This window comes from Labrus mixtus, chromosome 5 (genome assembly GCF_963584025.1).
Source record: "Labrus mixtus chromosome 5, fLabMix1.1, whole genome shotgun sequence".
Classification (NCBI taxonomy): Eukaryota; Metazoa; Chordata; class Actinopteri; order Labriformes; family Labridae; genus Labrus; species Labrus mixtus.
In genome coordinates, this window is record NC_083616.1 from 13,037,790 (window position 1) to 13,059,117 (window position 21,328).

Consider the following 21,328-nt stretch of genomic DNA (forward strand, 5'->3'; position numbering starts at 1 on the left):
CTACTTTCCCAGCTGTTGTCATGGTAATGAAAAGATGATAAGCAATTATCATCAATTATTTGTGTTACATTTGAGGTGATTGCTGCATGCTGATCTCCGTCAACCAACGTGTAATTGGCTCTTAATTCAGCAGGGGATCTTTTTTTTTCTGTTTTTATCTTCCTCATTATTTGGGGGTATCATTGTAAAGAAAGCAAAAAAAAAAAAACAGGTCAGAGGAGTTTAAGCAATGTAAAGTGTTCTCTTTTAGGCCTTTCACTGTACAAGGTCAGGTCAGCGGTGAAGTATGGCTGCTGCTTCTCACAATCGACACGAGGGTGGGATCAGCATTCTGTGTCGGACAGAAAGCCCACTATTATAGCCAGCCCTCCAGAAGCTTCTCATTTCTTCTGGCTGTGTTGGGGACAGAAGAGTTGGGGTAGGGGGGTCGGAGCTCCACACAGCGCTACGCAGAGAGGGACCTCGGTGAATAGGCCCCACTCAAGAGAAATAAAGGAACCTCTTCGCTGGTTTGTTTTGGAAGCTGTCTTATTGATCTGTCTACCAACGAATGAATGCATCGGCCCAGTTTTCCCGCTAGTATGAACAATGGCACTCAAGGCCTGTATTAACTGGCCCGATGTTATTCTCACAGAACGGCGTCCGTTAAGGGGAGTTTAGGAGTGCAAGCTCGTCGTTCCATCCTGTTATCAAATCTAATCTAGAAATAAAGAAATCAATGATCACTGACAGCATAAATCGATGTCAGTTGGCACAAGGACGTATTTCATCAGTAAAATGATGCTAAAACACAATTACAGTATCGCTGAGCACCACAAAGACCGTTAAGTGTAGTGAAGGAGATGCAATTTCAAATCAATCCTGGGACCTTGAGGACTCGCCACACAAAAATGCAATTAAAAGCTCAGAAAGGGAAGACCTGATGTGCTTACAGGGTACAGAATAAAGAAATGAAGTTACAATGTTGAGGTCAAAATGTTTACAAAGAAAAAGATTTTCACATCTAATGGCATAAATAGGAAGACATGGGAGAATGAGACTCAACTGAGTTACACTACGTTCTGAATGGATGCTATGTGAGGCATCATTAGGCATTCTCTTGTATAAACCAGAGTATCCTCAAACTCCAATAGGAATGCAGACGTGCCATTTTGATAGTTTATTGACCTACGAAACTCATCTCAAGTGAATATGTATCTATAGCATATCCACAGTAATCAGTGTTGTTTAATGACTGTGACAAAAAAAACTGGAGACTTCTACGTCTTAAAAGTGCAAACTGACAATTATGGAGGACTTCTTTTAACATTCTAAACAAAAGATGAAAATCCCTGATTTGAATTTACCAGGCGTTCAGATTAAATGCATCTGAAGTTTTGTTAATGAGCCTATCCTCCCGTTGTTCTTCAGCCACGAACGTATGTGAGGCGAGCGAGCCTGGGGAGAAGAATAACACAGAAACTAGCGTGTAGTAAAGAACATTATTTATTTAAGACAAAATCTAAAGCTGAAATAAATACATGAGAGAACAACATATGAATTTACTTTAGTGAACCCAACTATGAAAAAAAAAAAAACCACAACACTTTTAGTGGCAACAAACAGAAGAAACAAAGCCTCATCGGGCAGCAGATTTCTGAAAGTATCCCAGCTACTTCTGAACGGACCAGACCATAACAAATAAAAAGGTTGATCTGCAACTGATTTGTCAAACACATTTTCAAAACTGATTTTCAGCCACCATGCACTCCCATAACAAAATAAAGTGTTTGCTGTTAAAATTAGAAATGTTTACAGGCCTCGACATGTGTAATAAATACAAAAACAAAGATCATCAATAAAAAAAAAAAAAAGTCATTAGGACATAAGATTTTGAATGAAAGGTAAGATGGTAGTAGACGAGAAATGAGTGCAGTCAGGAAAAAGGGGGTTAAATCAACTCGTACAAATCATTTTCATGAAAACGATCTAAATTAGGCAGGACTGATACATTCATTATGTGCATATTCCCCGTTATTAGACAAAACTGAAGCTAAGACTTTCAACACCTGGAGCTAAAAAAAAAATGTGATATGGTGCTGCTTGAGTTTGTAAAAATGTGTCTGTATAAAACTCATAGAGTTGAAATTCAAAAATGACAAGTTTGATGATCAGATGAATTGCCAGAAAGACCTCCAGATTGTGTAATAAAAGCTGGCATCATGTACCTTACATTCCTGAAAAGACCAGACATCATATTGGCCACCTGTTCAGTAAGCACAAGGATAACTTTTGTGCGCGCGTTAACCGAAAGAATCACAGTACACAAAGACGCTGTAAATATCATTATGTGCTGTTGTGAACAGCGATCCTCTTTTATCAAGATGGATGTACAGAAAACAGAAGGCCGCAGAGTTGTTGTCCAGTTGTAGTTTCAAACACGAGCAGACACCACATCTACAGACATTAGGACAGGGGAACAGACTCAATTGGCACCGTTTTAAAAATCTGAATTTTTAAAAATTCAAAATTTGATCCTTTTGAAAAAAAAAAGTAGAAAAAAAAGGTTCTTAAATGAGTTTAAAACAACAGATGTGTTAAGAAAAGGAGAACACAAAGGCGGTAGCTCTTCAACAGTGGTTGACATCGTCTCCTCTTGATCACAATGCCCTTTCAGAGTACAGCTGACGTACAGCAGAGACCCTATACATGCAGACAGACAGACATGTGCTATCCTCCCTTTAAATCATCCCTGCTGCTCAAAAATAAAGAGCTTGAAATCCTCTCATAACTTCTAAAATGGCTCAGATAACAACAGGGAGGTTCAAATGTCAAGAAAACATCACAAATCTGTTGTATAGCCTTCCATTTAAAAAAAACCCGATAGTTGTCCTTGACGGCATGTTCCATCAACAATATTTAAATACATCAGCTTCAAGTCAATAGTATTTCTTCTTATAGATATAGCATCTCCTCTCCTTCCTCTTCTTCAGTTATTCATTCTGTAACCCTGACAGCTCTTCACAACCATCAACAGGCTGCCCCACTCCTCCTCCTCCTCCTCCTCCTCCTCGTACAAAGACAGACACAGTGGTTCTCGCAGCAACATTTTAAGACTCTCTATGATCCTTCTGTGGTCTGTGGAAATGGAATTTAGACATTGAAGTGAAACGAGAACTTTTCTGAAACATATTTGTATCGATTTGATAAAAAAGAAAATCAAGTCACACATTAGCCTCCACGACCTTCCCAAGTTTCATGATTTTCCATCACCTAAAATTCACTACAGATACAAAATAAAGGCTCTCCAGGCCCTAAACCTAAGAACCAATCAATTAACGGATTGTATGCTTTTATGCAAAGTTACTCCAAAAGTGTTTTTCTTGAATAAGTCTTTTTTGGTCTCAAAATCACATCCAATAGTAGTTTTCAGTACCACAGAGATAATTTAAATAGGAAGTAAACAGACTTATCGACCCCTTCTTCTTCATTCGGGCTGCCTACAGTAAAGTAAATCATGTATATGAACATGTTGATGGATCAAAACAATTTCATCAAGAGACCATTAATTATTCTCCAAAGTGACTGCTTTAAAAACTGATGTGTTAAATCAATTGTAATCACAAGCTAAGACACCGTATTCTGCCTCCAATCGTTAGAATTCATTCACTACAGTGGACCACTTTCTTAGAACAATACCGATACACCAATGGAACCGTTGGTTAATATTCTTCCTACTCAAGCTTCAGTTTTCAGGGTTATGAATCTTGCTCTTCAAATAAAAAAAAAAAAAGGTATTGGTCATAGTACTAAAAAACAAAATAACACAAGATCACAGAGTCATCCTGTGAGGAAGCACAGAAAGTTGAACCAGAAGCTCTGATGATATGGTCAGTCATGGTGAGGGTGTCAGAGGGAGGGAGGGAGAAAAGGAGGAGGGAAGGAGCAGAGTCATCAACAGGCCTCCGTTGCCCCAACTCAGTCTTTTCTGATCGGGCCGAACACACGGCCCATGCTGAACACATGGGTGCATGGCCGCCTCTGCTGGGCTTCTGATGCTATGCCGCCATGAGATACTGATGGTAGAAGAGGCCAAAGAGGGAGGTGGAGAAGAGACAGGCGGCGATCCACCAAGAGAAGAAAGAGAAGAGGCCCCGGAAAAGCAAGGGGCTGAAGACAGTCCGCAGGCCCCCCAGGTCCACTGACAGCTGGGCCACTGACCCCCGGGCTCCTGTTTCTATACCTGGAGCTGGTGTTGGGGCAGCTATTGGTGGCGCCCCTATCACAGAGTCAGAGTTCAATTCATAGACGCAAGGCAGGTCATCTTCAGGATAGACCCACCAGGAATGTCCCCCTGTATTAAAAAAGGACATGAGGGGAATACAGAGTCAAACTTTGGAAGGAAAAGATCAATTATAAACAGGAAAATCATCAAGTAGTGTGTGACTTACCTAATGTTTTTAGCAGCAAAGTGGTATGTAGCAGCATCACCAGTGGTGCAACATACTGTAGTGCGATTACACACAAGTAGTAAAAAACCCGTGCGACCTTTGTGAAATGAGAGAAAGAGAATTTCTGTTTTACTTTGTGCAGTGCCATACGTTTCAACTGGAGAGGGCTTTAAAAAGAAAATGACAGGAGATGATGTGTATGAGTTGTGTGTTCTATGCTCTGTAATTTACAAAGACAGAACCCTAAATGTTTTGCTTTAATAAAGTGAAAGTGACTTCTTCTCCACATTTACAAAACCAGGAGGGTAGCACACTGTAACCGGTTAATATGGAAATACAGATCTTAACAATGCTATGCCTTTTAAATCTGTCCAAAAGTACACCATGCTTCTTAAATAGTGGATTTTTTAACTGATCTTCAGAAAGGGGAAAAATTCAGATTATTCTCATTCACCATCTTCTGCAGGTCGACAGTGCTTATCCGTCCCGCCTCCTTCTTCATCTGGTCCACGCCCTTCTGGGCCAGGTTGAGGTAGGCCTGCAAATGATGTCTCATCATAGCGAGCCGGAGAACACACATCAGTATGATGGCCCATAACCGCAGCGTGTCAAACGTCTCCTCAGTCATCCTGGTGTTAATAGAAAGACAGGGGGGGAGGAAAAAGGAAAAAAAATGGTGAAGGGATGACAGAGGGGGGTGTGGCTAACACATCATCACATTGCTTTGTAATTTGGATTGTAGGCAGAGTGAGAGAGAAAAGAAAAGAAGAAAGAGCAGAGAGGCTCATACAACTTGCCAAATTAAAGTAGAGAGAGTAAAAAGGTGCCGTCATGTGACCTTGACGGATTCACAGTCACAGTTGGAGGAGAAACTTTGACACATTACTGAATTCAGGCTTGAGACAAATTAAATATTTTATCTCAGAATGAATAACTATCTTACAAATGACAGCAGTTAGAGATAGAATAAACAGCTCTCCCTGAGGTATGACTACATTTGTTTACAGTCTAATTTTAAACCGAGCAGACAAAGTGTGTATTGTCACTTCAACGAACTACGAACTGAATGCAGTCCTTATCTCATTGAACTGTTGTAAATTCCATTTTTACAACTGCTGTTGCATTGTTTACATCCATTTCCCAGCACAAAAGCAACAATTACTTTTTATTTCACAGCTTTGCAGAGATGTCCCCATTCCTCGTGTATGAATGGCAGGTAATTAGCTTGTCAGATATCAAGGGAGCCCAACAGGCTTGTCTACCACGTGCAGATCAATCAGCAGAAGATGCAAGCACGAACACCTCCAGCACAATCGGGATTCCAAGGAATGTTCAGGTAATCTTGTACATGAGCTACAGAGCATTTAATCACCAAGCTATTGGTGCAATAATATGAACTATTAGAAGAAATGATTGGAAACGTTAAATTGACTACATGTTTACTTTACCTTCAAAACAACTCGACTGCAGAAAGGTTCAATCTCTTAATGTGTTTGCGTTAACACAAACAAACTTCAACTTTAAACACGTTTGATTAATTCCTGAAACATCTGGATCAGACATGAATTGATTCAAACAAATAAAAGCATTAACTTACAAAGGCACACTCTCCTTATCCAGAGTGGGGTTCATGATGTAGTCCTTGGTAATGGGCTTCACCCACAGCAGGACCATGATAAGAGGGGACAGGAAGTTGATATGGAGGAGAGTCCTACAAAACACAGGAGGGAACATAATGCCAACAAACCGATCATAATGACTCAATGTTTTCTAACAAGATGTCTTTTTTCCCAAAATGTTTCTGACAACCTCTAAAAATGTGAAATGTTATTAAGTGACTCTGCATAGGTCAAACAAGTCAGCTTCATAATTACTCGATTTTGAATCTCAATTTGAAGTAAACACATGCAGAAATATGTCCATCAACAACTCTCTCTGAGTGAGGTGAGAAGATAGCCAAGGCCCAGATTTGAAAGGGCTAGGAGATAATCCCTGTTGGTGACAGGGTCTGAGGATGTAAGCTTGTGACAGTGAAGAGGGAGACAGGAAGAGGAGGACATCTTGGAGAGTCTGCTGTGCCAAACGGGATTATTCTGGCTGGGATTTGTTCCCTACTCTGTACTCTGTACTCTGTACCTACCCCCCCCCCCCCCACACACACACACACACACACAATGCAATGAGAAAAAGTACAAAAGAGAAGCACATAACAATTACACGATCTGATCTTAGAGGTATTGTTTTGACAAAGATATCCTGACTTCCCACCTTTTACACTCTTTTTTTTTTTTTATTAAGGATAAGGAAGACATCAAACATTTTCAATGAAATATGCATGAGGAAGCCCCAAAGTGAATACAATTACTGCGGTGGACTCACTGTGTAAATTTGGCTGTGGTCAGATTGAGTGCGTCCAGGTGCATCTGGGCCAATCGTAGACCAGGGAAAGTGAGAAACGCTCCAATCAGGGAGCAGAGAAGAGCGAGGATCAGCTTGAAGGTTAGTTTAGATATGGGACCCCTGTGAAATAATAAAAAAAATAATGCATAGTGAGATACTACTGTAGTTTCATTAGTCATAAAAAATTCATGAAGGCAGAGAAAACAAAAAAAATGATGCTGCAAGAATACTGATTTTGTACTTACTGGGACTCTAAGCCCTGGTGCTGCAGAAACTGTAGAGCACTGTCGGAGAAGTTTGAAAAACCTAGAAATGTAGAAATGTTTGATAGTCACTCACCCACAACATGTAAAAAATATAGTTACTAACTGGGTCAACAACCTGGAGGAGTGCTCACCTGTCTCCAGACCAAACTCCAGGTAGTTCTCAGTGACGATGAGAATGGCCATGGCTTTGACGAAAAAGAAGAAAGCAAAAGTGATGCAGAGTGAGCGCTCTCCTCCTTCCTCCAGCTTGAAGTAGTGCGCCGTGAGAGAGAAAAGAGTCTTGCTGGGGAGACAGAGTCAAGGAAAAACCATCTCCAGAAGCACTCTGACACATAAAGCACAGCCAAATCGCTTTTCAGGCACTCTTTCAATCACTTTGACAATTCAAGGAAAAGCAGAAATCTCAAATCAACCGATGAAAAAAGAAAACCAACAGTCACCGCTCAAATGTTTTTCATCTTTACACAAGTCAAGTTTGTGCATATTTACAGTCCTGTTTGAACCCATTCATGTCCTGATATACAGCATGTGTGGGTATTTGGTACCACAGCCATTGAAGTTGTAATGGCGTTTCCCTCCCCCATAGACACCGATCACAAGGCTAAGGGCAGCGCATGTTTCTAAGTGAACTCTTGGTTGCCACAGAGATGAAACTCCCTGAAAGTCCCTACAACATTTCAGGTGACAGCGTACCAATTTTTCACTCCTTTTCAGTCACAGAATGGTATTCAATCCAATGGAGCCTTCTCTCGTTCCTTTTTTTTACCTTCTTCTTTTTTGTACTGTGAAGACAGCTGTATAAACATTCTCCAGCCAAGTTCAAGTCAGCATGAGGCTGAAAAGACAAATAGTTATGTTTGAGCTGTCAAGCAGTTGGCCTGGGCTACAATTAATATAGTGCAGAGGGGGATGAAATGCGGTCCCGTTTTCAAATTATAGTAAAACGGAGGAGATAGCAAGGTACCATTAGATGCAGATACTTGGAAGAGCATGCTGCTCTTGAGGTATTCGTAAAGGTTTAGGCGTTAGACCTGATCTCCAGGGCAAGAGTCTTGAACATATCATCAGAGCTAAAATGGCAGGCTGTAATCAAGAGTCCCATTAACACATATATTGAGCCAACACGTTCCTTCATCTTCATAGTCCCATTTCATCTGTTCCACACACTGTCCTTTTCCCCGAGCATATCATCTGCTGGGCTGTGAAAATGTGGCTTCCAATCTCAGACATAGGCAGGAAATGACACACCATCTGACCGCGGTGAGACCAGGAGCACTGGAAAGATTGATCCCTGTGGTTGGTTGCAAGGATAATGCATATTATTTAATCATCACTCGGCAAGGCAAGTGGCTGTGACGCATAAAGGGGGCCAGTAGGAGCTTGAGCAGTCTCTCTCTGTCCTACGTGCAGTCAAGCTGAGATGTTTTGTTTTTTTCACCTCGTGCAGACAAAGAAGTGAACAGCTACAACACATATACAATGTACAATAAAAATTATGGAAATGTGTTAGACATGTTAGATACACATACGCTGTGTTACCAAGGTAAAGAGTTTACAACATATAAGAGAAAAGATCAGGAAAAAAAAAAGGGTTAACAATGGTGTAAAGGCGACAGCTGTAAGGATACATGACAAAAGCGAGTACCAGCAGGCACCAGACCACACTGATGTTCATCTCTCCTGAGGGCTGAGCCACACTGTAGTACAGTTCGGTTATCAGATAGACCAGAGTTGCGGCGACTGTGAAATCCACCAGCCACTGGAACTCTGGGAAGTAGTGCAAGGCTGGGGATGCAAAAGGGAAAGATTAGCTACCCATAGTATATCAGACTGTGTGATTAAAAAAAGTTTAGTTTAGACTTTTTTTTATTTTTATATTTGTCTCATCCAGGATTTATACCTAATGTGTCGACTTCTGTGATGCATTTTGTCTCCAGCTGTAAGTCTATGTCCTTTGGAACCGTTAGAGGCTTATTGTCTATGTGACCGTTGTACTTCCTGGGCGGGGGGGGAGCAGAGAAACATAAAGCATGAACAAGGAGCAAAACAAGTAGTCAAGGTAAATGGAATTAAAATTCAACAGTTGCAGAGGTCTCATTACATTTATTAGAGCTAATACTACTGGAGTCTGCCATGACCAATAGAGGCGTCTCATACGCAGGGCTAAGTCGCTAACAGCAGGAGAATGGAGATCTGTTCTTTAGGCTTAAAGAAGTGTCTGGTGGGCCTCCTCAGTTCTGTTCTTTGTTTGCTCAGCTCTGTGTGTGCCCAGGATTCACAGCACAATACCACTGTAAGACTCTAGGCCCAAACATGCCCGGGACAGATTTCATCTCTGAGGCACCTGACAGGGGAAGAAAAGGGGCTCAGCCTCACCCCTGACTGAGGGAGTCGGGCGGCTCACAAAGGGAAAGGAGCTACATGGCACGAGCTGGCAAAAGGACAGTGGTCCATCCTTTTTTCCCCCTCCAAAGGGATTATTGGACATGTGGCGCTGAAGAGCCTTGACCTGCCTCATACAGGGTCAGAGAAAAGGATCGCACAACAAAACCTCCTTAAGTTAGAAGCTGGACACCATGAGGAACAGTAAGGATTAACTTTGAGATGTGACTCCGATTTATATTCACATTTATAAGACGAGAACAAAGGAACCAGCACTAAATTCACGTGTCCAACATATGGTTCAGCTTCCACCTGCAGTCCTAAAAACTGAGTAGTAGGTCTTTTGAATTGCAAAGTAGTCTTAAGGAAAATCATCCTCTAGATTCAAAGCTTGACATCTGACTACTTTGAAGACATAATGCTGTTTAGGAAACTTTGATTTCAGAGAGGATGCAATCCTTCCAAACTGTCATCCCTTAAAATAGCCTAAATAATAATGAATCCTAAAATTTAGACCAACTTTCCTCACATCTACTAGACAGGGCCACATCTAAGCCGAGCTGCTCTGAGCCTCAATGACGAACCATAAAGGAACGAAACAACAAAAATAGACTTCTGTGTCTTTACTTCAAACGGGCCTTATATGAGCCAAACACAAACACATCAGTTTCATCTGTTTGCTGACATGCCTGTGGTCTCCATCCACCTCTAAAGTCGGCTTCTCATCTTCCCTTTCCTCGCTGGTGAAAGGGGAGGCCTTATTGTACCTCCTCTGCCACCCCCCCCCCCCCCCCAACAATAGCCCTTCGTTATTCCAGCCCCTCCACCAAACCTCCCTACTTACCTGTCTTTCCTCTTCTGTCCTTTTTGTTTCCCTGCTAAGCTCCTCAACTCATCTTCCGTAGGGTGCTGATACCAGCGCAAACTGTGAGCAGAAAAGGAGAGATGAGGAATCAGACTAAGATATGGACAAATAGGAAAGAGTCAAAAGAGGAATACAACAGATATTTCAAAGTTTTGGAAAATAGGGGGGAAAATTAATACAAGCTAAAGATGATGATAGATGCAGTGCTTAGATGTAAGTACTAAGAAATTAAATAATTAATCATGTGGATTCAGAAGAGAGATTAGCCCTTGTCAGACTGCTTTTTGTTTCGCAAAAGTGTCATAACTATGCTCAGCCGTCATTATGTCTTTCTACATTCATACTGATTCCGTGACGGCATAGTATTGGTGTCCCAGTCTGTGAATTCACATTGCGTTTAGAGGGAGTTCCACATTAACACACAGTCAGACATGCGCGCACACACACAGCGCTGTGCTTCCACGTTGGCTCCGCTGAAACCGTCTCGCCTCTGTTACTTCCTCTGAAAAACGGTACAGAGGTGGGATCACTTGGTCCCCTCATCACTCCTCTACATTCAGATTGAAGGAGACGTCAGTCACAGGGACGTAGATATCGGGGCTTAAAGGCAGTCTGAATAGGGCTCATGTTAGGGATTCAAAATGTAACAATTATTTTATGTAAGCTTTCATTTTCTGTAAAATAATGGAATTTTCCTAAGCACGACAAGCTCCCATCACTACTGAAGAAAACAACACCAATCTCCATGTGGAATACTCTTAACGCATTCAATATCGACTCTCAATTCTATGATTAGTCCATTTTTCTTTTTACTACTATGATTAGCTCTCAAACACCTCCACAAGACAGACATTTCTCCCAGCTTGACTTTATAGCAGCCTTTCTGACACAGATTTAAAGAGCACATGTGGGAAGCTTTACAACAGCAAGGTTATCTCTCCCTCAGAAGCGAGTGTGAAATAGCTCATTTAAAAGCATCTTTCTGTAGGCAAACATTTCAGGGACCCTTCTTAACTTTGTTTCGATAGCTCATCACAGAGCGAGTTGAGAAGCTCTCTGTGTGGTAGAGGCGCATAGAAGGAGCACAACTTGTTTATCCCCTCTCACATTTATTTACTATGGAATATGCATTATGAAGTATCCTAAGGGGACACTCGAGGCCTTCTGCTTGGGGCATAAGTTTTTTGAAAACTCTTTCAACGGTGCCCTGAAAAGAAGACACGATTAATTATTAAGTGTGTTCCTAGAAGCTGTTGAAAAACATACGTGGTAGTAATGAGAGGAGATGAGGCGGGGACTTTATTTGAAATATCATGTCTCCTATTGGTTCTTGATAGAAGATTTGATGAAAACCCTTTGAACCACTCTTAAATCTGAGTAAACATTGCGCTCTATATTGTCCTGTATCGCTTTTGACCCCCCCCAATTAAACTTCTCAGAAGACCAGCAGTCATAAGAAATAAAGCTGGAGCATTTAGAGGAAGCATCTGAAACAGCGTGTACAGGATTCTACATTACCTGCCACTGCACAGTAGCCATCTTGCGAAGGAATAATGAGGTATGATTTTCTGAATTACACTGGCCATCACCATGGTAACCACCAGCTGCACACCGATCACACCCTGTGAAAAAGAGATGGGGAGGGTTAAATAACATTTAGTAGTCATGGTAATCAAACATGCAATAAACCAGCAACAACTATAAAGCTCAGTTTTAAATAGACTGATAGAGACGGGGGCATGTCTTCTAACTGTGCACTGGAAAGAGTTTTACAAAAAAATTCAGAACACAATCTCAGTGTAAATGCTCCCAAATCGCAACAAAATTGAAAATGTTTGGTTGAATAACAAAATTATTTAGATGTGACCTCTATAGTATTTCACACAGACCCCATAGTGTTGTTGTTCCTACAAAACGTTTCAAGGCCGCAAAGGACGCCAATGTAGAGATTTCTATCCTGTTTCCATAACATACAATCACAATGAATGTTTATCCAGCAACATAAACAAACTGGTGTGTGTGTGTGTGTGTGTGTGTGTGTGTGTGTGTGTGTGTGTGTGTGTGATAATACAGAGTCTTTCACACTGCTTCTAGTGTTTATGAGGACAAGTCCTTGGCCCTATAGTATTGAATGACATTAGTAATGGAGTAGACTTGTTATAACTGGGCTGTTCTGTAAACCTTTTGGCAGAATCTTAGACGTTTTCCCTCCAAACTTTTGCTATCAAATTTGGCCTGAATGTTCATTTATAATAAACTACTATAAACAATGATAGCAAGCGCTCCTTGAAAGAGTCATCAGTTTGTAACAGTCAAAACAAAATGATTTGTTATATGTCACATTCTTCAAAGCATTTCTATTGTTTAGTCAAGCCAACTTTCGAAACCAAAGAGACAGTTTAGAAATGTGGCTACCAAAAACTAATAACACCATCCTCCAATCATCTGTTCTCAAGGGCCTGGACATCGTTCTCACCTGGATTCATGCGGCTATAATGACTTTTAATCACATGACTATAAGACATCTCCAATCACATCCATGTGACATCATGGCGACTTTCATTACATTTCAAAGTGTGTGGGAAACCGTACGCCTCTTGCATGATTGGGGAAACTCAAACTCAAATCGACTTTATGCTGCTATGTGGTGAGTAAGGCTGCAGGATTCTGGTCAAAATGATAATCACGATTTAAAAAAAAAAATTGAGATTACAGTTATTAACCGTGATTACAAAAGACCAATACTGTATCACGCACACCTCCAAACAGCAAACACTTACTCATAATTAAAAGTACCATAAATTGCCTAAATTTAAAGAGATCTATAATATTCACTCTCACCATTAATTCTGTCAGTCTGGAACATCTATTGAGTAGCGTTGCGAGATGTGTAGCTCAAAAACCTCCTTATTCATCTAATGCTGGCGACAGTAAAATCCCTTATTTCAGCTGCTGTTTCTTAGAGCTCAACCCCCCCCCCCCCCCCAATTTTCTCCGATTGGCCAGCTCTGTTTACAGTCGCCGTGAAATCTGAGTGAGATTCAGGTTGGGCGTGTCCTTTAAAGAGCTGCCAGGGTGGGCATGGCCTACAACTTAGCTCTATGGTTTGCTCTTGAAGTCTGGTTCTGGCCAAGTCTCGCAAAGTTCTCGTGACGTTTTCGTTCAGAGCAGCAGGAAACCACGTCTAAGGATTACGCCAACAACTTCATATCTTGTATTTGAAAAAACCTTTAGTGAGGTTACTATGGACATCCAACATTATAATATTGTATGTAATTAAATATGGATCAACTTTAAAGATCTCCTTTAAGGATTAAAAGATTGAATTATTGACAAATCAACTTTTTCATTTGACTCAATTTAGTGGTTTGAATGCAATGTTCACTAAATGACTGTCTGAAACATCTGTCACAGCGTCAGCCTCACTGTGCCCGGGAGGATGAACATCCAGCTCTCCTGTGAAAGGTACCCAAAGATTTAGGAACATAAGAAGCTCAATATCAGCCCTGCACACTTAAATCAATATTCACTTAGGCTTAAGAGGGCAGAATCATTCCCATCATGCTGCGTTTTATCCACTCACCATCGGATAAGGTGTGCGAATTGGCCTCTCTCTTTTGAAATCAGCAGGAATCATTGATATCTCTGCCTACACACATTTTAGCAAAGAGAACCAATTAGCAACTAATCCCTCACACTATATATATTTATTTTTTACCAATGCAGGTCTTCTGCCAGTGCTAGATCGAGCCTGGGCACTACTAAATTCACATGCGGAAACTTATCACATGTATATTAAAACAGCCGGCCCTAACTGAACTCTCATTAACTCAGTTCATCCTCAAAGGGAAATTTAGAATGCTAATTTCACCAACCTGATGTGCATCTTGATGTCCATTTTCACAATTTCTAGTTTATTAGGACATTGCTTTGCACTAAACGGAAACTGAATACAGGAAATTAATATTTAAAAAAATGCAATACTGACTCTGCTGACATGCAGATTCTGAATATGTGTCACCTTGGCCTATGTTCATGTAGGGAGTGTTTGGCATTTCCTCACTAGTATGAAGCACACTCAAGGCTATTTTTTTTATTAGTACTGCTCACAGTGTGTTTGTCTCTTTCCACACAGAGACAATTCATATTCTGTACCCAAACGAACAATCACTGATTAAAAGTGATTATTTAACTTTCCACTCTGGTCTCAGTGAATCCGTCACTTCCTCAGATTTTTGCCGCCATCCTAAAATGAAGTCTAAATTTCAGCAATGACAATCTTTAAATGAACGTTTTAGAAGTAATGAGAGTTGATCTGCATTTTAGATATTTAAACTTGACTTCACAAATTGGGCTTAACAACAAGCATACCTGTATCATAACAACAACACTGTACATTATACTATATGTTTTGAGTTGAGGTCAAACATATGTCTGACTGCAGTATTGTAGAAAAAGTAAGTGAATGTCTCAAACACAGAGGAGTATATAAGGCCAGTCCTGTGAACCAGACCTAGATTTTGGATTGGTCATGGGGATCCCAAGTGTCACCCAGCATGGGGTAAACTCCAAAAGCTAAAGTCAATACCTCTTCTGGAGTCAAAAAAGGAGAGATGGGTGCCATTAACTTGACAATTATGCTCACTAAGTTCATGATGCGTGACCGAACACAACCTCTCTGGCTCAAGACATTTCTCCATGACAGTAATGTTCAGGCTATATAGGTCAAAAGCACACAGCCTTTGGTTGGTGGATGCTGACCACTCTGTGGGGGCCGTGCAAGGATCTCAAGCCTTGGGGAAATTGAGACAGCATGGACTCTCTTATCTCGCCTGGTCTGCGTGACCCCCTCCACACAACGACCAAATGAAATCTGTAGGGGGTGAGGGGTGGGAAGTGCAGTGGTAACTACCATCTATAAAGACCTCAAATGAATCACTACCATTTTTGGCAATGGAAACCTTACTGACCTACAGTATGAATGTATCCACAGATTCATTCATCAGGTCAATTCTGGAGGCTTTTGACCATGAATATTACAGCAATGGTTAGAGATGGGTCTTAGTATACAAACTTTGAGCATATTCTAATAATAATATAAATGTATAATAATAATAATAATAATAATGCTATAAAAATAAAGTATTACTGTTATAATTATTATTAAAAGATTCTGTGAGTGAGCATTGCAGTGTACGCTGTCGGTGTAATAATAAACTAGATAATGATTTGTCTTCCTGCTTTGTTGAAGAAGAAGAAGTAACTCTAATTGTTTCCATAATGAAATGCCATTGCCTTGTCGTTGTCTTTATTGTGACATCATTGCCATGTTCCAAAACTTTAAGAGGAAGACATTCAGTCGATAGGGACACCCTGGTTCTACTCAGTAAAGAATAAAACTAAATGGACTGAATAGGGGAAAAGGGGGAAACAACAGTATGAATCTACCTAACAGTGCTGGAGCTCCCTCACATTTAGAGAGTCCAACAGTTGATGTTGACAACATTGCATGTGCCAATCGTGCAGAGATTACAGAGACAAGTTGTGTTTCATGAGGAAAGTTGGAGATAAGTGGGAGCAGTAACACGACCACACACTCTATACACAGGTAAAGGGGGAGAAGGTGAACAAAGTGACGTATACACTCTATACACAGGTAAAGGGGGAAAAGGTGAACAAAGTGACGTATACACTCTATACACAGGTAAAGGGGAGAAGGTGAACAAAGTGACGTATACACTCTATACACAGGTAAAGGGGAGAAGGTGAACAAAGTGACGTATACACAGGTAAAGGGGGAGAAGGTGAACAAAGTGACGTATACACTCTATACACAGGTAAAGGGGAGAAGGTGAACAAAGTGACGTATACACTCTATACACAGGTAAAGGGGAGAAGGTGAACAAAGTGACGTATACACAGGTAAAGGGGAGAAGGTGAACAAAGTGACGTATACATTCTATACACAGGTAAAGGGGGAGAAGGTGAACAAAGTGACGTATACACTCTATACACAGGTAAAGGGGGAGAAGGTGAACAAAGTGACATATACACAGGTAAAGGGGAGAAGGTGAACAAAGTGACGTATACATTCTATACACAGGTAAAGGGGGAGAAGGTGAACAAAGTGACGTATACACTCTATACACAGGTAAAGGGGGAGAAGGTGAACAAAGTGACGTGTAATTATTTCCCTCAGCTTATTCACAATGAAGCATTATTACTGATGTGAATGTAAATGTAACTCTCCACATGAATGCATTAATCCCAAATGTGTCGAGGGCATCCTGAGGTCACACTGAGCAGGTGAGTGAACACACCTTTACTTCACCCTGCTACCACCTGACAAGTAGCAGGTTGGCATGATTCAAACAGGTGTAACTTATCTCCAGCAGCACCAAACACACTGCACGCGAGTGAACATCACCTAAAACAAGCCCTTTTTTTTGTATTCTCTGTTTATGTCACCATACGTGGCTAGAAGCTAAAGCCCTGGCTAGCCGGCTACAAGCACCTGCTTAGGCTAGCACGCTAAGCTAACGCCACACTGCAATCACAACAGCAGGTTATCTAAAAACAAAAACAGTTCTGCAACGCCGCAGTACACATCCTCACAGCCCCACGCAACAATGTCCTACCCGTGAGGTGGGACACAGAAGAGGAATGGTTGTGTTGTGCAGGTGTTCACACTCACCATGTTGATGCAGTGCAGCTGTAAAGGACTCTTCCCCGACAACACTGAGCACCCCGAGCCGCGAGGAGCACATAAGCCCTTCTTGCGATGGTAATGCAAAAAACAAAAATGAAGGTTTTTTTTTTTTCATTCAAATCGTCACCGTTTCATCGCAGAGATGGGGGTTATATGGGTCAGGATTCAATGGTTCCAGTCTCCGCTCCCAAGTATTTTTCAACTGCAGTAGAGGTCACGCTGAAATTTTGGTGTAACGAGGCGTCTGCAGAAATGCCTGTGAACATAAAATAAAAATAAAATGATTTTATTATTCTCACTTTGTAAAAATCAAACTTAAAACTATTGTAATGCATTATTAAAAAATGTGAATTTCTACAATATATTTTTACAATTGAATCGAACTACGTATAGGCGATGTAATTTTAGAAGGCACAGCAAAGACCGCTGTGACTTCGCTTTAGGACCTCCGCAACCGGAAGAGAGCAAAGAGACGCCACTAACACATGAATTGATCGGCACCTGCAGTGCTGTCAGTGGGCACCTGGCCATCATCTAGTAGTGGACATTAAAACACTCATTTAGTTGATTTTTCTGTGTGATCTGTCTATGTTGTTGTGTATGTTTTCAGAATACAGTAAAGATAGTGGCTGTATCACTTCAGTATTGGATTTTTATTATTCTGTAACACAATTTCGTAAACTCCTAGACAGGCCAAAAAATAATGTATACATGTACACTACATTTAAACATGTGGTTGTAGACAAACCAACAGAAACGTCAAAACAATGAAGGCTGCTTTTATTGGTTATAGGCTTATTGTATCCATATTACCCCCATCACTTGATCTTGATTGAAATTTACATCAGTATGATAATGATAATTAATTATTATAATATATATGCTATATAATGTATATTACTTGTGTATATTACATTATAATATTGTCCTGCGTTTGCCCCCCAATGCCCTCTTGCATCCAAACCCCAGAGGGAAGACAACACTTCACATGTCCTGACCCCGAATATCTGCTCTGACCTTAAGTTATAATAATGATAATTTTCAGCTGAATCTTCTTCAGAATTGTAGTAATATAGCCTATACACCAAAGACACTTCACAGTTTGAGGTCTGAGGCACTGACCCACTCAGGAGGTGCAAAGCTTTATGCATTGAATTACAATTGTAAGACACTGTAGCCATCCTGTAACAAAGATCAAAATGGCAGATTGTACAATATTTATTATGTCTTTCTCAAAATACTGTATATCAAGGAATTTGTTTTTTTTTAAATTCCTTACAGAAGTGGTTCCTAATGTGGGGGTCAGGACCCCCGGAGGGTCATGAGGGGGTTGCAAGGTGCCTTCCTAGCACACAACAAAATAACATCACATCACAAATTTACATGTAACACTGATGGCCATCAGCCAGCATGTAACGCATGTTTGTTGTTGCTGGTTATAAAGCCTCCTGACGTGCTCTACTTGTCTATCTTTTCTGTCCCTTCAGTGAATTAAGGGGGAAAACCCTCTCTTAACTTTCATAAGTTTGAGGTCTAGTTGTCTTATTGAATATTTTACTTGAACTATTATTCTTTTTTATAGTTACACTATTTCTCTGTACCTAAAAGTACTTTGTCTGCAGAACAGTCAGTAGGCTTATAGGCTACAATTCAACATATTGCTACTTTCAATGGTTGAAGTGTTACATATAAACTATTGAATTATAATTCCTAAGAACATGATACAAATCTAAAAAGGGGAGCGATACAAGGAAGCTAACTATATTATATTTAATGTTAAGTACACTGACCTACAAAGGCAAAAGGCAGTAACTTAAATTTTTTCAAAAATGAGTTTTTTCATTTTTGGAACATTACAGATGTGCTTTATCATGTGGACAGATATCTTGAGTCAATTGTGTTGTTCTTTTGAGAAAATAGTAGGTTGTATTTGCCTTAACTTCCAAAAGCCCTCGAGAAACCAAGACAGAGTGCAGTAACTTCACTCATCAGGGTCTTTCCAGTAACTTCACTCATAAGGGTCTTTGCCTTTGAACTGCAGCATTCAGGAATGCTCAAACTGAGTTAAGGTCTTCTGTCTTTGTTTTACTGCAGATCAAAGTGAAGTTACTGTTTTACTGCAGTGGAGTTAAGGTGTTATGCCTTTGTTTTAATATCTGTCATCAAGCACTTCTGACACACACAGTAGCTTGACTAAAGTGTAGCAAAGAAATAGTGTTGGTTGTGTTATTTTAACCATGCAACCAAGTGAAATACAGTAACAAATGGAAGTTACTGCCTTTTGCCTTGGCATGACCCTGTATTATTGTACAGGCAATGCAAAGGCAGAGTACCTTAACTTCCAAATAAGGGTCAAAGGTCATGTTTGACCTCAAGATTTTTATGTACATTAATAACCTCATTAAAAAGACAAAGAATTGCCACATTTCCAATATTCTGCCTGCAACTCATTTGGCTGGACAACAAAAATAATTTAAAGTAATTTTTCTCAGTTCTACACTCTGGCGAGTTAAGGTCCTTTGCCTTTGTAGGGCAGTATAGCCTACCTTGTTGACGAGTATCCTGCACTACTTTTCAATGGGAACCTAAACTTTTTTCAATTAAAGCGACTAAATGCATTATTTCACCTCTACAAGTTACATGGTCGGTTTCATTATGTAGTGAAAAGGAATGAGTGGTAAAAATGAAATGCTTGATGAAAAGCTCAAACACACACATCTTGTGCATTTGTTTTAATTATTGAAGAAACTTGGTGACATATGCATCAACCATGGACTGTATAAAGAGTACAATTATTTACAGTCTATGACATCAACATGTGAGTACATACGGGCTAGGCTGATTGGTATATGATGCCTTGATGCATCATATACCAATCATACCAGACCCTTTATATTGATGATAATATTTAACATTTATATTTGCCAATGAAATTATCTTACATTTTTATTCTCAAAAGTAAATATGACAAAGTTCACAAATATGTCTCTAAATGTGAATAAAAAGTGATGTTTTAGGACTAAATGTGGAGAAATGTTGTCGTTATTTGTAGTGTGCGCAACTTTACAATCGGCACCCCATACATAGATAGGTAAGTTAGCTACTTCTGTTATGCTAGCTACTGCTGGTAAGCTGCCAGCTCGCGGAAGTTGTGTCTTGCAGTTTCCATAGTAACGCAGCACGACTGCACTGACTGCAATGTTTTAAACTCCAGCTCCAACTTTTTTTTGGTGAATCCACAAATGCGTTTTGTAGGGACTCTGGTTTTGATTTTGATTGTTGTTGTATGCTATGCTTCTGGTAGGCCTACTACATTTTTCTTTGCATTCTAATAGGGAATTATTTGGCTTGTGCTGGGCACAAGGAAACGTGCAAGAAATAGGCCACAACATACACGCCTATCATTGAAACTTGGTATTTTGAAATAGCTACTAATAATTGCTTTCAAAATTGCCCACACAGTTCCCTGTCACTGTTGATGACCATGGCTCAGACAAAATGAAATGCTGAAAGCTCAGAAAAGTACATCTTGTGCATTTGTTTTAATTATTGAAGACACTTAGTGTCATATGCATCACCATGTGTGTACATAAGAGCTGGGCTGTTTTTGCACATGGGCACGTCGGCTAACCACACCTCCCTCATTGCAGGGAACCATACCCCACCCCCTTTATTCATCATACCAGACCCTTTTTAATATTGATGTAGACCAACACGCACACTGCAGGCATGTGCTTCCACACGGCCTCAATTTACACTCTCATACTTTACCCCTGCATTACCATTCTGCCCTGGGGTGCAGGGCCTGAGGTGTCTCTCCAATGATTGGTGGTTTCAATAATGATGTCAGCAATGATTGCAATTAAGTCAGAGTGGTGGTGTAATCCACATGAGAACAAAAATTACATCAGGCCAATTGAGATCTTGAGGATTTTGAAAACAGGGAGTCTTTCACAAAAGTGGCTCCGGAGAGACAGATGATGTTGTATTTCAGTATCTGGGTTATTCCATACATTTTACACTGATTTTCCTTTCATTTATAATTGAAGGGAGTCTCATACTGTACATTGTCCTCGTTGTATTCCACATCACACTCAGCACTATTACTGCTGCTGTTTGAACTCTATTCTCTGTGGAGCTTGTGTTCAGTGTTGTCTGTTCTTTTTAGTCAGGCTTGTTATTTTTAGATGAAACATAATAGCAGGATCTTCAGTGTACTGCGAGAGTTTCACACTCTTTCCTAGTGTTTAATCCATATGACATCTCCTCTGTGCCT

At 40.4% G+C, this 21,328-nt stretch overlaps 1 protein-coding gene across 1 annotated transcript; it reads right to left on the reverse strand.

Moving 5' to 3' along the window:
* Positions 1-1,467: 1,467 nt before the first annotated feature.
* Positions 1,468-17,268, reverse strand: tmem161b (transmembrane protein 161B). Its single transcript, XM_061037918.1, has 12 exons — positions 17,038-17,268; positions 11,862-11,965; positions 10,323-10,403; positions 8,997-9,094; positions 8,725-8,881; positions 7,228-7,379; positions 7,076-7,136; positions 6,810-6,950; positions 6,028-6,141; positions 4,885-5,059; positions 4,431-4,527; positions 1,468-4,333 (listed from the first exon to the last, which is right to left on the reverse strand). The coding sequence occupies exons 1-12, from the start codon at positions 17,038-17,040 to the stop codon at positions 4,038-4,040; spliced, it is 1,479 nt and encodes a 492-aa protein (XP_060893901.1). The 5' UTR covers positions 17,041-17,268; the 3' UTR covers positions 1,468-4,037.
* Between the last annotated feature and the right edge of the window lie 4,060 nt (positions 17,269-21,328).

What these genes read in the sequence shown, in the direction of transcription:
- tmem161b (XM_061037918.1), bottom strand. An exon ending in CTGTCGACCTGCAGAAGATG is followed by an intron (nt 4,528 to 4,884) that starts GTGAATGAGAAT and finishes CATTTCACAAAG; the next exon opens with GTCGCACGGGTTTTTTACTA. An exon ending in TTTGCTGCTAAAAACATTAG is followed by an intron (nt 4,334 to 4,430) that starts GTAAGTCACACA and finishes TTTTTAATACAG; the next exon opens with GGGGACATTCCTGGTGGGTC.